The sequence below is a fragment of the Globicephala melas genome, chromosome 16 (genome assembly GCF_963455315.2).
Source record: "Globicephala melas chromosome 16, mGloMel1.2, whole genome shotgun sequence".
NCBI classification, from domain to species: Eukaryota; Metazoa; Chordata; class Mammalia; order Artiodactyla; family Delphinidae; genus Globicephala; species Globicephala melas.
The window spans coordinates 9,300,024-9,314,627 of NC_083329.1; the positions used below are offsets into that span (position 1 = coordinate 9,300,024).

At 49.0% G+C, this 14,604-nt stretch overlaps 1 protein-coding gene across 8 annotated transcripts in view; it reads right to left on the reverse strand.

Moving 5' to 3' along the window:
- Positions 1–14,604, reverse strand: part of LOC115843375 (transforming acidic coiled-coil-containing protein 2) — a 136,549-nt gene that overhangs the window by 46,933 nt on the left and 75,012 nt on the right. For 6 of the 8 annotated variants that reach the window (XM_070043817.1, XM_070043816.1, XM_070043815.1 and 3 more), the window contains one exon: positions 1,963–2,099. In XM_070043817.1, coding sequence (XP_069899918.1) covers positions 1,963–2,099 — 137 coding nt within the window. Of the gene's footprint in view, positions 1–1,962; positions 2,100–4,050; positions 4,361–14,604 lie in introns of those variants that run through there. The other 2 variants (XM_060285901.1, XM_060285900.2) reach the window with 1 other exon arrangement.

Below are 14,604 nucleotides of genomic sequence, written 5' to 3' on the forward strand. Positions count from 1 at the left end.
TGGCAAACCAACCCCAGAAGCGCTATGTGACTGGAAATCCCACAGGACGCACACGTGCCCACAGCAATGACCGTCCTCTGGACGCTGCATGGCGCTTGGGGGTGGACCACGCACTGTCCTCGGCCTTCATTCTTCTTCTGACATCTTTCCTAAGGTATCCCACACATGTATAGGCATGAACTTATTATACCCATAAGAAAGGATAATTTATTCTTAAGTGCACATTTGACCTAAGGATTAAAATGTGTTTGTCATTCAGCCACTTTCCATTAAAACCTTGGGGCGAATTTTTTACAATATTATAAGAAATGGAATTTTTACGTTCTTTATTATATGAAAGAAAGAAAGCTGGGGTGCAAACGACTCCCTGAGAAATGTAAGCAGCCCTTCCTGCTTCTTTCCCACCTTAAAATCAAATAAATTCCAATAATTACCCTCTCAGAGCTCAGTGCCTAAACGAACTTTGCAGCATCAGGTACTACTAACTGATAAGCTGTCAAAAGGGGAGAATATGAAAACTGCATTTATCAGACACCAGCAAAGGTATCTCTCCTCTTCCCCCAGCACCATGGAGCACATTTGCTTAGGAACAAAGCTCCAGGAGTATCTGCCCTAAAACTATGGCCAGCTTGAAGCCAGAGCAGCTAGAAAGAATCCCATCCATTTCTTTCTAAAACCAACATTAAGGTCAAAATCGTTTTTTATTTTGCAGTTCACCTGGCTCCTGGCCAGGGCGAGAGTACAAATGGAGGCCGGGCCCCTGGCCTGTTCCTTCTCTCCCCAACCTCCATCCCTCACCAGGGGCAGCCTCGAGCACAGGTGTGTGGACAACCTACCTGTAAGTCACAGCCCCATACTTGGTATCTCCTTGGCTGAAGGGTGCAAACGTGGGCACAGTCAGCCTTGGGAAGACAGGCCAGGAGATGGGGACGGGGTGGGCCCAGGAAGTGGCTGCCCCCAGGTGTCCAGAACACGGACCAGGAGGAGTTTGCCTCTGCAGACTTATCTCGCTGCGAGGGCTGTGGCCCCAGGAAGGCCAGAATGGGGCCCTCTGAAGTTCAGGGTCCAGCTGAGGCTGTCCGGCTCTGAAGACGGTACTACCTGGCCCCCTGATTGGCCTGTACGGCCATTTCTGAGACCACCTGACCCCCTGACCAGCTTGTGAGGCCATTCCTAGCAATCCCCATCTCCTTCCAGGCCTCATGTTAAACTTTAATGCTTGAGGTGGTCCCACCCCTGCTGGTGTAACTGAAGGCAGCACACAGAGGACTCCAGCCAGCTGGGCAGGCTGGGGGCTGGGACAGGAGGTCTGTCCTAGCCTTCCCCATCCTCCCAATCGCAGCAGTCACCACATCTGAAAGGCACATAAAGGTCTTTGTTCTAAGTCACACTAGGGGGTATGGGAAAGTGATAAGAAATCTGGATAATTTGAAGTTAATGAGGAATAAAGGAGTCATCCCTGCACAGACTCAGTCATCCATCATTTTCTCTTCTCGCCCATTTACTAATTATCATCCCCAAGCCCACAGGGGCAACGTTTTTAATAAAAATGCAGGTTCACATGGGCGATCCAGAACCAGTACTCTTATGGGAGCCAGGGGCCAAATGTCAGAATCTAAGATTGCACCAGAGAATTCCATGACCTGCACAAACCCAGTTCTGGACGTCAGCTGAAAGGCACCCAGAGTTAAATGCATGGTTTCCCCAGAGGCCTCCCCTAAACTTCTGCAAAGCAGACACAAAATAGCCCACTGTATCTCCGCACCCTTAGTTTACACCACATCAAACCAAGCCCGGAGCTGAGAGGTCCCAGAGGCTGGTGACAATCTAAGGAGCTCCAGCCCCCCGGGGTGTGTGCCCTCCTCCAGCCAGGTCCCCTGAGGAGCCGCTGTTGAGTCTTCCCGGGGCTCAGCCGCAGGGCTGTCCCCAGGCCTCCCCCAGGGGCGCCTGATCCTTGGTTACCTGGTTCTTCTGGGGGAGGCGGAGCGCTGACCTCGGGTTCTGGAACGACTTCAGAGGGTGGCGGAGGTGGGGCCGGTGGAGCTTTGACGGGGGTCGTTGACTCCGGGGTCTCAAATGCTTCTTCAGAGTCAGAACTCCTGATGGAGAGAGAGGGGGTGGAGAGCAGGTTAGACAGTGGCCGGGGCTGCGTTGGCTCCGAGGGGCCAGTGCTGGGGGGCCGTGCACGGCCTAATGACCCCTCCCAGGACCGGTGCAACCAGTCTCTCTGCCCAATTAAACGGTCCACCGTGAGCAAAGTCACTTCTCAGCGTGATTCCCAGGAGTGAAACTCGTTATCACCAGCTTTGCGCCCAAACGATGGAGTCTTTGAACTCAGCTCTACACGAAATACGTATTTCTGGCCTTAGTGGCAAATACAAACAGTGGAATCTTTTGATCAACGTTGGCTCGCGTTATTTTGGCAACAATTCAGGCAAAATGATATGGAAGCATTCCCAGGGACACTCTGTGATTCCAACACACCCATAGGACCCTCACTCCACAAGACAAAATCTCATTAGGTCTCTCTCCCCCTCACCCCATCATTCTCTCCCACTGCCTTTCTTTCGTAGCACAAAACCTGTTATTATAGATTTAGTCACTTTCTAATCATGTTAATGATCTTTCCCTTCTATTGAGCTGAAAGGCCAAGAGGACAGCCTGTTTTGTTTTGTTTTGTGTTTTTTTTTTTTGTTTATCACTGCATCCCCAGCCTAAACATCCGGTAAGTGAATACATGAATGAATGAGAGCTGGCAGGTCAGGTGGAGGACGTGTCAGACTAAAACACAAAGCACGGCCCCCCTGCTGATCCCAGGAGTGTGAAAATGGCCCTCGCTGGTCTGCAGCAAAGTCTCCTCTCAAGGAAGATTCTCAGCCAGAGAGATGAACCGAAACTCCACCCAGAGGACGCCCCCCACCCAGGAACAAGGGGATGCCACTCACCGAACTAAAGCCTTATCCTGGACTCGAGAAAATCCAGAGCAGACAGTCCTCCTCCATCACCCTGCTTCCACTGAGGACTCAATTTCAAGCCAGAAAGGATGAGGCACCCCCAAATCACTGAGCCAGGCATGTGTCCTCAGGCTGGAGGGCAGCTCCTTACATGCTCAGGATGCACAGGGGTCCATGGTCCCAGCCCCACCACACTCTGAGGATGCCGGCGTGCAAGAAGCAGCAGCATCACGTGGGCTAATTTCCGCCTCGGGACACTTTAAATAGATCAAGATGCCACTCACTTACTTGCAACAAGGAAGGTAATTATCAAGAGGGTGGATACTTAGGATGGCTGCTGGCACGAGCGACCCAGCCGGCGATTTGGCAGAAGATGTATAATCAGAGGGTGACGCATCAGGTGTGTATGGAACGTGAAACGCTCACAGCGCAGAGCACCAAGATATCAAAGGACCAGTGTCCTCTGCAGAAGTCAGCATCTTCTAAAGACCATCTGCCAGCCGGCGGAGAACACCACGACAAACCAATCCCTCCACAGTCAGGCAGGACAGGAAAAAAGGGCCATTTGGTGAGTTCTCCTTCAGGAAATCTACATCGATGTTTTTACAACTTGTTTGTCAGAGACTCACTTTGTCAGAGCCAAAGATTCCCCCACCCCCATCCTTTCAAGGACCCTGGCTCCTCCAACCTGCCACACAGCCCTCCAGGGACAAAGAGACGAACAGAAACATCAGAGCTGCTTTTGATGGGATCCAACGAGCCGAAGCCTGCATACTATTAAATTTCATTAGTAAAGACTGAATTCATGCAAACACGACAGAGGCCATGCTGACTTTTACAAACACACGTTAATATTAACAGACTTAGCTTTTGTCTGGGGGGAAATTTAAGATCCACGCCTGGACAACAACAGATATAGGTGCCTGACGTTTTGCAGAATCTGTTTACCGGTATGAAAAACACAAGGAAGTTATGCAACCGAGCATCAAAGAGAAAGAGGAGCTTGGATCTGCGTGGTGGGCCCCGGGTGTCGCCCTGGCCCCCAGCTTCACACACGTCAGGGGCAATGCTGAAGAGATACACGGAGACAACTTGCCTCTTTCCTGAGTTTCCTTGAAGGACCTGCAGACTGGAGTCCCCACTGCCGGTCACCGTTGTCCACATCCACCGGGCCCATTCCACCGGGGGCCATGTCCACCAGGAGGCAAAAGCCATCTCCGATGAAGAACAGCTTCTGTCAATTCCCACCCCTAATTCCTTTGCTGGTATCTCTGGGATCTGAATCTCTTTAAGATGTCACGAAAAGGTTAGCTGCACCGCCAGCCACAAATGTTGTGAGAGCTTCCCCAGCCTCCAGCAGAGATACTGAGGGAGAGACTCTGTGCTCTTCCCATGGCTTCTGCATCCCCGGGCCCTGGTGATGTGTGGCTTTAGAGCACAAAGGGCCCCTGATCTTTCCCAAGAGCACAAGCAAGCGACAGGGAGGGCCGGACGCTTGTGGATTCAAGCTGCTGAATTCCAATGAGGTCTCCCCTGCTTGCAGCTGCCCAGCTGGCACACCTGCTTGGAAAGGACCACCGTTCCCCACGGCCCCGTGCAGGACGCAGTGCGTGAGAAGGGCAAGGGTACACCAAGCCCCTGTGTGGTTCCTTGCCTTGTTTACCGTGAACTTTTCTGCATCAAAGCATCAGAGGCTACCACGGACCCCTAGAATGCCATTCACTTCCAGCACTTCCTGCATTGTTTTCATATTTTCACTCCCCCTCCCAGGAGCGGAGAGCAAGCTAATTAGAGGAGGCGGATAGCAGCTTTTTAAGTTAGCTCTTTTCTCCCTATTCAGTTTCTCAGGGGCCTCAAAAACATTCCCAAGAGCAGGGATTTCTGCAGTCCCCCCACAGAGCCTGCACATAAAAATAAAGCAGCATTTCAGAGTCCCAATGCATAAAAGCAGTTCCCATCGGCTGCTTGATTATTTTTTCCTACCAAAAGAACCTAAAGCACAGGAAATTATTCTGCAAAGGCTCCACACTTTTAAAATGAAAAAGTAACTGATTTAATTTGCCAAGAAGCTGTATTAGAAAGAGAAATGTGCCATTACAGTCTGCCAAAACGACTCTAAATTGTAGGGAAATATATTCAGCAGGATATGCATATCTAGGTTCTCCATATAAGGAAATATGTAAATACATGCAAATACGATAAGGTATATGCACTTCCACAGTGTAAAGACATACCTCTTAATGGCCAGGCATGAACTATAACGACTTTAATTCCTAGCATGAAGAGCGTTCTAATAACTATCATATGCTGAACTCTTTGTTATGTGTCAGGCACTGGACTAGGCCATCTGTACATTTCTCTATAATCTGCAAAAACATCCTGCTGCTGGAGAGCAGGCCCATTTTACAGAAGACACAACTATGGTTTAGAGGGGCAAATTACTTTGCTGAGGCCATCCAGTTAGTAAGCCAGGGAAAGCAGGGCTCATATCTAGAACTGTCTGCCTCTAAGATCTGTGCTGTCTTACTACATCAGTGGCTTCCAAACCTTTTCAGCAACAGAACTATTTTTCCAAATGAATCTTCCATGAAATTCCTACGCATAGAGACAAGTAGTATTTCACTTATTTTGTAAGCTCAAGGTATAATATATTCTAACTATAAAGTCTGTTACTGAGAACAATTAAGCTATTTTGATGAACTTGAAAATCTGACACTGAGGGTCGGGGATGCCAACTGCAGCCTTAGATCTGTTGATTCCTCTCCTGGCTGCACATTATTAAGAAAAGTCCCAGGGACTTCCCTGGAGGGCCCGTGGTTAGGACTCCGTGCTTCCACTGCAGGGGGCCCGGGTGCGAGCCCTGGCCGGGGAACTAGGATCCTGCGAAAGCTGCACAGTGCAGCCAGAAAAAAAAAGAAAAGAAAAGTCCCGATACTTGCCGATGAGTTAACCACAAACAACACCTGTTTTTAACAGCTTGTCCTGTGACCATGGAACATTCTTTAATAAGGCAGACAAGACAGGAGAGCTACCTAACCGGGCAAAACCAAATTAATCTATCAGCACAGGACCATATGCTGGTGGCATCCAACTCCACACAGTGCATGTGTACAGAGAAAGGAAGATGGAAACGTGTAACCAGGTGCGGACACGCTGTGCTGGCTGCTGAGACCTGAGGTCTACCAAGCTCCCCAGCGCGCTGGTAAAGTTTCTAAGTATCTTTTCAAACACTTTTCTCAGATTTTGGAGAATCTCTATAGAGTGCTGAAGCCCACAGAGCACAGCTTGGAAACTTCTCCTCTGCACAACAACGAATACGGTCCCTCTATAGACGGCACATTGTGTCAAAACAGTATTTTATGGCAGCTGTCCCCAAAGCAAGACAGCCGGCAGAATGTAGAACCCCGAGCCCTATTCACCTATGTTTTTGATTTGGTTTAAATATGTTTGTGTTTTACTTCTATAAATGACAACAAAGTAGTATAAGATCACTCACATAATATAATAATAATATAACATAGTATAATATAATTAACATATTATAATATATACACATACATACATATATATACAAATACACGTGAATGTGTATCTATAAATAAAACGTCAGAACCTTTTAACAGAGAAGAACTATAAACGCAGTTTTCCAGCACATCATTAAACGGTTACACTTTGCTTAAGTTTTACTAGAGCTAATTCAAGGGCTTGGGAGAATACATTTTAGAGACCACAGAATCTTCCAACTTTGAAGCTGGTAGAAAACTTAGAGACTCCTTCCTGCTCCAACACTCTTATCACGTCTTTTTAAACAGGTGAGGAAACTGAGCCCTGGAGAGCTAAAGTGATTCCCAAGGCCACCAGCCCATTCGTGGCAGCCGTTCTATAGAACTGGGCTTGCCTGCAGGAAACACTGACTCCAGATAACAGCTTTCTTTTCTAAATATAATGTCCCTCCCACCCTGGAAATCTAAAGTTACCTATACTTACAGGTTACCTGATTATCAAGACACACTGTGTGATTAAGCGTTGCTAAAGTGAACGGGATGTTTCCACGTGCGTATCAATTTCCAGATCAATTCCTCAGAATTCCAGTGTACAGTTCCCACTGTGAAAGTGATTCGGGGGACATAGGTTCTTGTCACCACCCACCAAGAGTGAAAGGACACAGTGCAGGCACTTGAGAGGTGGGGGGCTTCCCAGGACACGAGCCCCAGCCTCTGAGCTCCTCGTGGAGGGACCACCTGAGCGAGAAGTGAGCCCCTTCTCCTCCTACCCACCCCCTCCTTGAAGACAAACCAAGGGAAAGGCAGAGCGCTGGCCCAAAGCCCCGACTCAGGGAGGACGGCTCGAGTCCTCCAGGTCAGAAGACCACCGTCCCCCCCGAAGACAGAGGGAGACCTTCCGGGAACGAACCTGAGCTCTCGAGAGATCAGACATCTCGTTCATCTCTGCAGCTCACGTAAGAGTCTGATGGATTTGTGAGTGAGCAGATATCTTTGAAACTGATGGGCACTCAATTCTACTCATCAGAACATTCTGCTGTGAGAGCCGTGTCAAGAAAAGCTGTCTCTGCCCCAAACACACACACACATGCTTCCCTCCTACCTAAAACAACTTGGCCGGACTGGTCATTTTTTCGGGCCGACTGAAAAGGGTCTTTCACTTTAATTTGCCCATCCCGGACACAGAAAAGGGATTTGCTCAGCAACCGCTCCTCAGTATATAGGTAAAGGGAGAACGTGATTTCAACACAACCAAAGGCTGGCTGGGATGCTTCTTGGACTGTCAGGTGACTGAGGGGCCCACGGTCAGGTGCTGTCTCTCATGAACACAGAGCCAGCTCTGGCAAGCCAGGCAGCTAGGATTTTCAGCCTGACACTCTAGGGAAAATCAACATAGATGCTAACACACGTATCCCAAGATTCTTGGCACCTAGCGTCTGTCGGGCTATAAGCCAGGTCCATTTTCAGATTCAAGTAGCTTTCACTTGGTGGCTACGTTGAGACGTCAGCAGGGTTCAAAAGACACTGGCCATCAACTCACTGGCCACCTCTGGGTTAGGCTGCTGCCCCAGCAAGAGAAATGCAATCACAAAGGGAAAGGCTATACATACACAGAGGAGTCCCGCAGACCTGGTGATGGCCAGTTGTAAATTGACTATAGTTGCAAGAAACAGGAACCGACTCAATAACTAAAAAATGGAATTTATACAGAAACGCTATAGTGGCTGAGGAGTCAGATTTGAAGAGATAGGGAGGAGAGTCCAATTGGTCCACCTTGGATCGCATGCCCATCATTTAGCTAGAAGAGGGTAGGGAACCCTGATAAATAAGCAACCCATCCAGACCCAATGGAATGGGGGAGACAGAATGTCCCCCAAAGAAATCAGAAGTTGGAATGGATGGTATTCAGTCCATCAGCTCTCACGACACTATAACTACGTCACTCACTGTAACTGTGTGACCTTAGGCAAGTCACTCGACCTCCCAGGCCCTTGGACTGTTTGTCCAGTAAGTGGGGAAGTAACTGGAAGGATAATACTTCCTCCATATTATTACGGCTCCAAGTCTGCCCTTGGCTTCTAAGCATTAGAAGTTTGGGGGAATGTGATTTGCTAGCAAGTTAAGTCTTCTATTTTACTTGGTCTTGCCTACGGAGCTGGGCATGAAAGAGAATCTGGAGGCCACACACAGAACGGGATGGCTGTCCTGCCAGGTGGTCCGTGGACACAAGTGCATCCATGAGAATGTGGACACTCTCAGAGTCACACTGAGCTGGCCCTCATCCTTCCCTCAAGGTGCACACAACCCCCGTCTGCCAGGGACAGGGGTGAGGGCTCAGTGTGGCACTACACACACGTGTGTACACGTGTGCCCGATGAACCCCCCCCGCCACACACACACACACACAGAGTTAGCTCTGAAATTGACTTAACTGCAATGACACCAGAAACTTCACAAAAGAGAAGTGACTCTACTGGCTGCGGGCCTCATTGCAGGCAGTGAAGAATCAACGCTGAATGGGCTCCGGACTCGTGATTCCACAGATTTGTAACCGCATCGTGTTATGCCTTCCTGGAGAAAGGCCAGACTGAATCAAGTCTCAGGAGAAATAAAGAGAGAAGGGACCCAGATGGCCCTTTTATGTCCTGACCTTCACGCTGATACTCCTGAAATCTCATCTTTGTAGCCTAACGGCTTGCTTGAGTAACTTACATTGGAATCTTTCAACTCAGATTCTTAAAAATCTAACTGGATATTTATGGATGCTAGCAAAAAAAAGATAGGCAGATAAATAGCACCTATAAAGCCTAAGTGGTAAAAGAGACAGAAAAACAAAAGGAGAGGATGCAAAAACTCAAACAGAGCAGTAATGTTTGGCCACAACCACCGGGGCTTTTTCTAGCACCTGGCAAGTAACAAACCCTCCCTCAGAACCGCATACTGTTAATGAGGGTGGGTGGGTTTGCAAGTACAGTCAGGAGAGTTCCAAGCTAAGTGGTAAGTAGAAAAACAGCAAATCAGGGACTTCCCTGGTGGTGCGGTGGCTAAGAATCCGCCTGCCAGTGTAGGGGACACGGGTTTGAGCCCTGGTCCAGGAAGATACCACATGCCACGGAGCAACTAAGCCCGTGCGCCACAACTACTGAGCCTACGCTCTAGAGCCCACGAGCCGCAACTGCTGAGCCCACGTGCCACAACTACTGAAGCCCGTGTGCCTGGAGCCCGTGCTCCGCAACAAGAGAAGCCACCGCAATGGAAAGTCCGCGTGCCGCAACAAAGAGTAGCCCCCGCTCGCCGCAACTAGAGAAAGCCCGCGCGTAGCAATGAAGACCCAACGCAGCCAAAAATAAATAAATAAAATAAATAAATTTATAAAAATACCTGAGCAAATTAAGGAATATAGTATGAGCTTATTTGGGGTACAATAATTATATATAAACGTAAACAGATACACATGAACACACGTATGTTTACATACACATATATACCTATGTAGAGACGGTCCAGAACACAAGGAATTGAACACAGCTGGGACCTGATTAGCTGCACGTCCAGAGTGACACAATATAAGAGAAGGCGCCGACAAGGAGTTTGGAGAAAGCAGAGTGGCAGCTAGAATGCAGCCAATCCCCTCTGCACAGTTCAGGGCAGACACGCCCACGTGGGCCAGCCCCCTCCAGGCTCTACCCGCAGGGGTGCAGCGGGGCCACCCTCCAGGTGCTGTCACAGCCTGCCAGAAGCATCCATCCTGCATCCAGGGCTCACCTTCCGCACTCAGCGAGCATTCTTCTGATTTCAAGGTGGTTTTCCAGGCAGGCACCTGGGTACCAGGATGGGGGTGCCCCAAGCAGGGGCCAACGTTTTACAATTAGTACCTCAGAGCTTCCTCATCCAGCCTCTCCCGTGATCCTCACAACAAGGGAGGCACGTGGATTTCACTCCATGACAATTCCAGCAGGACCTGTCAGGTGCTGGGCACCTGGGCAGCTGAGTCAGACAGATCGGCTCCCCATCTCGAGAAGCTTGCGTCCTCCTGGGTGCCCAGGAGGAGAATCTATAGCCAAGTGGCTCAGCGACTTGCCGAGGGCTCAGAGCCAATACCAGAGCACGTGTCTTCCGTCTCTTGTCCTAACCCAAGTACCGTCCTCCATGTCCTAGAGGCTCCTGGACGTTGACAGGCTAGACTCCTCATCTGCAGATCAGTCTCTGGTACATTTGGGTGCTGTCAGTTTCCCAGAGCATCCTCACTTCCAAGGCAACAGATCAAATGGAGTTTCTGCATCTGGGTCCACGACTGCCCGATGGGGGGTATCCAGCCAGGCCAGCCTGGGTCTCCTGCCCTACTCACTCCCTCTCCCCTTCCTTATGGCCACACCTTAACCCCCTCCCCCTCATTCAACCAGTGTATGTCTAGGCACCCTGGCCCTGGCATCCTGACTACAGTGGCTTGAGGTTCTTAGAACCTACAGGGAGTGATGAGGGGAGGTCATGGGCCACCCAGACCTCTGGGGTCAAGAAAGTGGCCTCTGTTGGGGGTCAGGTCAGCCCCTGAAGTCTGTTGCCCTCATCAATCACATCCTGGGCAAAGGGTAGTATCATCACAGAGTCAAGGGAGACTGAAGTGCTGACATCCTAGGACAGACTCTTTCAGGAGGCCACAGGATTTCTGCTTAGCAGAGAGCAGGGGCGGCTCTGGCCTTGGATTCCTGGTTCCCAAGTTCTTTAGATCCAAAGTGTCCTCACCTGAGTGTCTGTCTCTCTCTGTGTGTCTATCTCTCTGTGTCTCCATTTCTATTTGCCTCCCTCCCCTCCTGTGCGTGCGTGCGTGTGCGCACGTGTATGTGTGTCCCCTCCCTTGCCTAGCTCCCCCGCCATGCCATCCCCCTCTCTAGTCAAAAACAAGAAAAGGAGCAGTGGAGGCTGCCCTGCTAATTTGATTCCTGCACTTTCCATCAATAATTTAAAGCTCATGCATTTTGACTTTATAAAATTCTTCATTTATACTCTTACCTTTAAAGTGGTCCTTTAAGGCTTTGCAAATTATTGTTAATAATGGCCACTGGAGAAAGGACTTGAGGGCTCTTACTGCATCAGGCATTAACATCCCTATACTCACCCCTTGTAATGTTTCACTCAGTATAAATACATTACTGAGTCACACTGAGAAGTCCTTGTCCTTAACAAACACATATACACCTTCCATGTAGATTTCAACCAGCGTGTTAAAACCTGAGCATCCCAGAAAGCACGGCGAGTTCCTTGTGAGACCCAAGCAGCTGGGATTATTAACGGAGCAGGGACCTACAGATTCTTGTTTGTAGAAAAAGGTTTTTGTCTCCTTGGCCTTCCCTGGGATCCAAAGAGCAGACTCAAGCAGTTACTAATTAGGAAGTGAGGGAATGCAGAAACAAAGGAAAAGCAGTAAAGAAACAATAGTTCAGTGATAAAACAGAGTCCTAGTTCCTCCTGAAGGTATCAATATATACAGAACAAGTGGACACATGTTTTGCAGGAACCAAGACCCTCCGGGGTGGAGGATGGTGACTACACGCTGACCACAAGTACGCAGACCCCAGACTGGTTGGAACCAGAAGGTTGATGATTGAGATTCCCTAAACGTCATCCTGTCACCTCACCACCAACCAATCAAAAGAAAGTTATCCACCCTGCAGCCCTCACCCCAAATGTTGCCTTTAAAAATCCTTCCCAGACTTCCCTGGTGGCGCAGTGGTTAAGAATCTGCCTGCCAATGCAGGGGACACGGGTTTGATCCCTGGTCCGGGAAGATCCCACACGCCGCGGAGTAACTAAGCCCGTGCTCCACAACTACTGAGCCTGCACTCTAGAGCCCGTGAGCCACAACTACTGAGCCCGTGTGCCACAACTACTGAGCCCGTGTGCCACAACTACTGAGCCTGAGCTCTAGAGCCTGCGAACCACAACTACTGAGCCTGCGTGCCACAACTACTGAAGCCCGCACACCTAGGGCCAGTGCTCCGCAACAAGAGAAGCCACCGCATGAGAAGCCCGTGCACCGAAACGAAGAGTAGCTCCCACTCGCCACAACTAGAGAAAGCCCGTGTGCAGCAATGAAGACCCAACGCAGCCAAAAATAAAAAAATTTAAAAAAAAGAAAAAGTACCTTCTTTTAAAAAAAAGAAAAAAAATCCTTCCCTGCAAACCTTTGAGGAGTTCAGGTCTTTTGAGCATGAGTTGACCATTCTCCTTGTCTGTCGCGCTGCAAATATATGCTGTACTTTCTTTTACCGCAATCCAGTGTCAGTAGATTGGCTTTGCTGCAAAGCAGGCGAGCGGACCCAAGTTCAGTTCAGAAACAACACCCTCCTGGGGAAGAGAACAGTGACCTTCAGCGACGCATCTGGAGACCCTGATGCTTTGACAACTGAGAACATGCTTCCAGAGTGGGTTTAGATTTTGCTATATTTCACTTATCTGAACCAATACGTCCCACAGCCTCTCTCTGCTAATCAGAAAGATGAATTCTCCGGAAAACGTCTTTCCCAGCTCTGCTAAGTGAATGACAACCTGCGGTCCACTGTGGGTCTCAATGAGCCTCCATCGCGATGCTGCACACAGAAACAAGATGTACAAACCTGAACTCGGGATGGGTGGCCAGAATACTTTTGTAAAAGAAAAGTCTGACATTTAGAAAGTTTGAAAAGCTCATTTTCTACCACTGTCTGCAAACAGCGCTTCTGTATAATAAAGAAGGAGGAGGATGCCAATCTTTTGTCCCTTTCTTTCCCATCTCTTTACATGATAAAAAGGAAAAGAACAGCTTGTAAACAGGAGGCCAGTTGCAGAGAATAAGTATTGTTCAACGCCTTGAAAACATGCTTTTCCCTGAAGGCACTGCCTGCCTCAGTGTGTTATCATGCCCTCTCTCATACAAGATGCAGCGACATCAACCCAGTCTTTGACCTACTCATTAAAAATTCTGAACTGATAAAATCTAAGTGAAAGCACTTTCTCTGTGTATAAGATAGGAATTTATGATTCTGATCATTTTGTAGATGAACAGAGCACAACATTCACCAAATATAAAAAATGAGATCAACAGATCTGGTTCTAAAAGTCCTGCTCTGTCACCTGTGAGGTGAGCCACCTGGGACAGTTTCTGTAACATCCCTGGGCCGCAGTTTCCCTGTCTATGCAGTGCGCATAGTAGCGAGTAACGGGTGGTGGTACCACCAGCCATATGGGGTTACTTTGAGGAGTGAGTTTATACCTGGGAAATGCCGTGCCCAAGCCCAGGCAGTTCGAAGGCATTTACTCTCTCCAGTCCTTCAAGCGTTAAAATTCTACAACCAAGATTATTGTATCCATCACCTAAACATAATCAGAGAAACACTAAGCATAGTCATCTTTTCTTTAAAGCCCTCTGTAGTCAGATGACAGCTGTACCAATGATTCCTGAGTTTTCTACAGAGCGATGAGAAAAAAGTGTGATTTTCTTGTTCTTCCCACACACCTAACACCGACCCCCGCCCCCAGACACATACGGCTAAAAGGGCTGTGGGCGAGGAATTGTAAAATTAAGCAAGAAACTTCACTCTACTATTTACTGAATTAATTCACAGCCACTCGGAGAGAAACTATAATCAACAAAACAGAAGTTATAGCCCCTGATCTACGTTTTTAAAAGGTCTTTCTGGGTGCTCAGAGAACAGCAGCAGGAGCAGGAGTGGGAGGCGGGGGGGTGAGGAGATGATCAGATCAACAAGGAGATAGGAGAATCCAGAAGGGAGAAGATGGGGCTCAGACTAGCGGAGGGGCATGGACCAAGGTGGTGAGAAGCGGCCAGATTTGAGGTGTTAACATGTGAGAATTAAGGAGCCAGCTGGAACTGAGATTCCAAGAGCGTTTTCAAAAAGTTTTGGCTAGGGGCTTCCCTGGTGGCGCAGCGGTTGAGAGTCCGCCTGCCGATGCAGGGGACACCGGTTCGTGCCCCGGTCTGGGAAGATCCCACATGCCGCGGAGCGGCTGGGCCCGTGAGCCGTGGCCACTGAGCCTGCGCGTCCGGAGCCTGTGCTCTGCAACGGGAGAGGCCACAGCAGTGAGAGGCCCGCATACCGTAAAAAAAAAAAGTTTTGGCTAAATATAAGCATTTATTTTTACTTGCACTA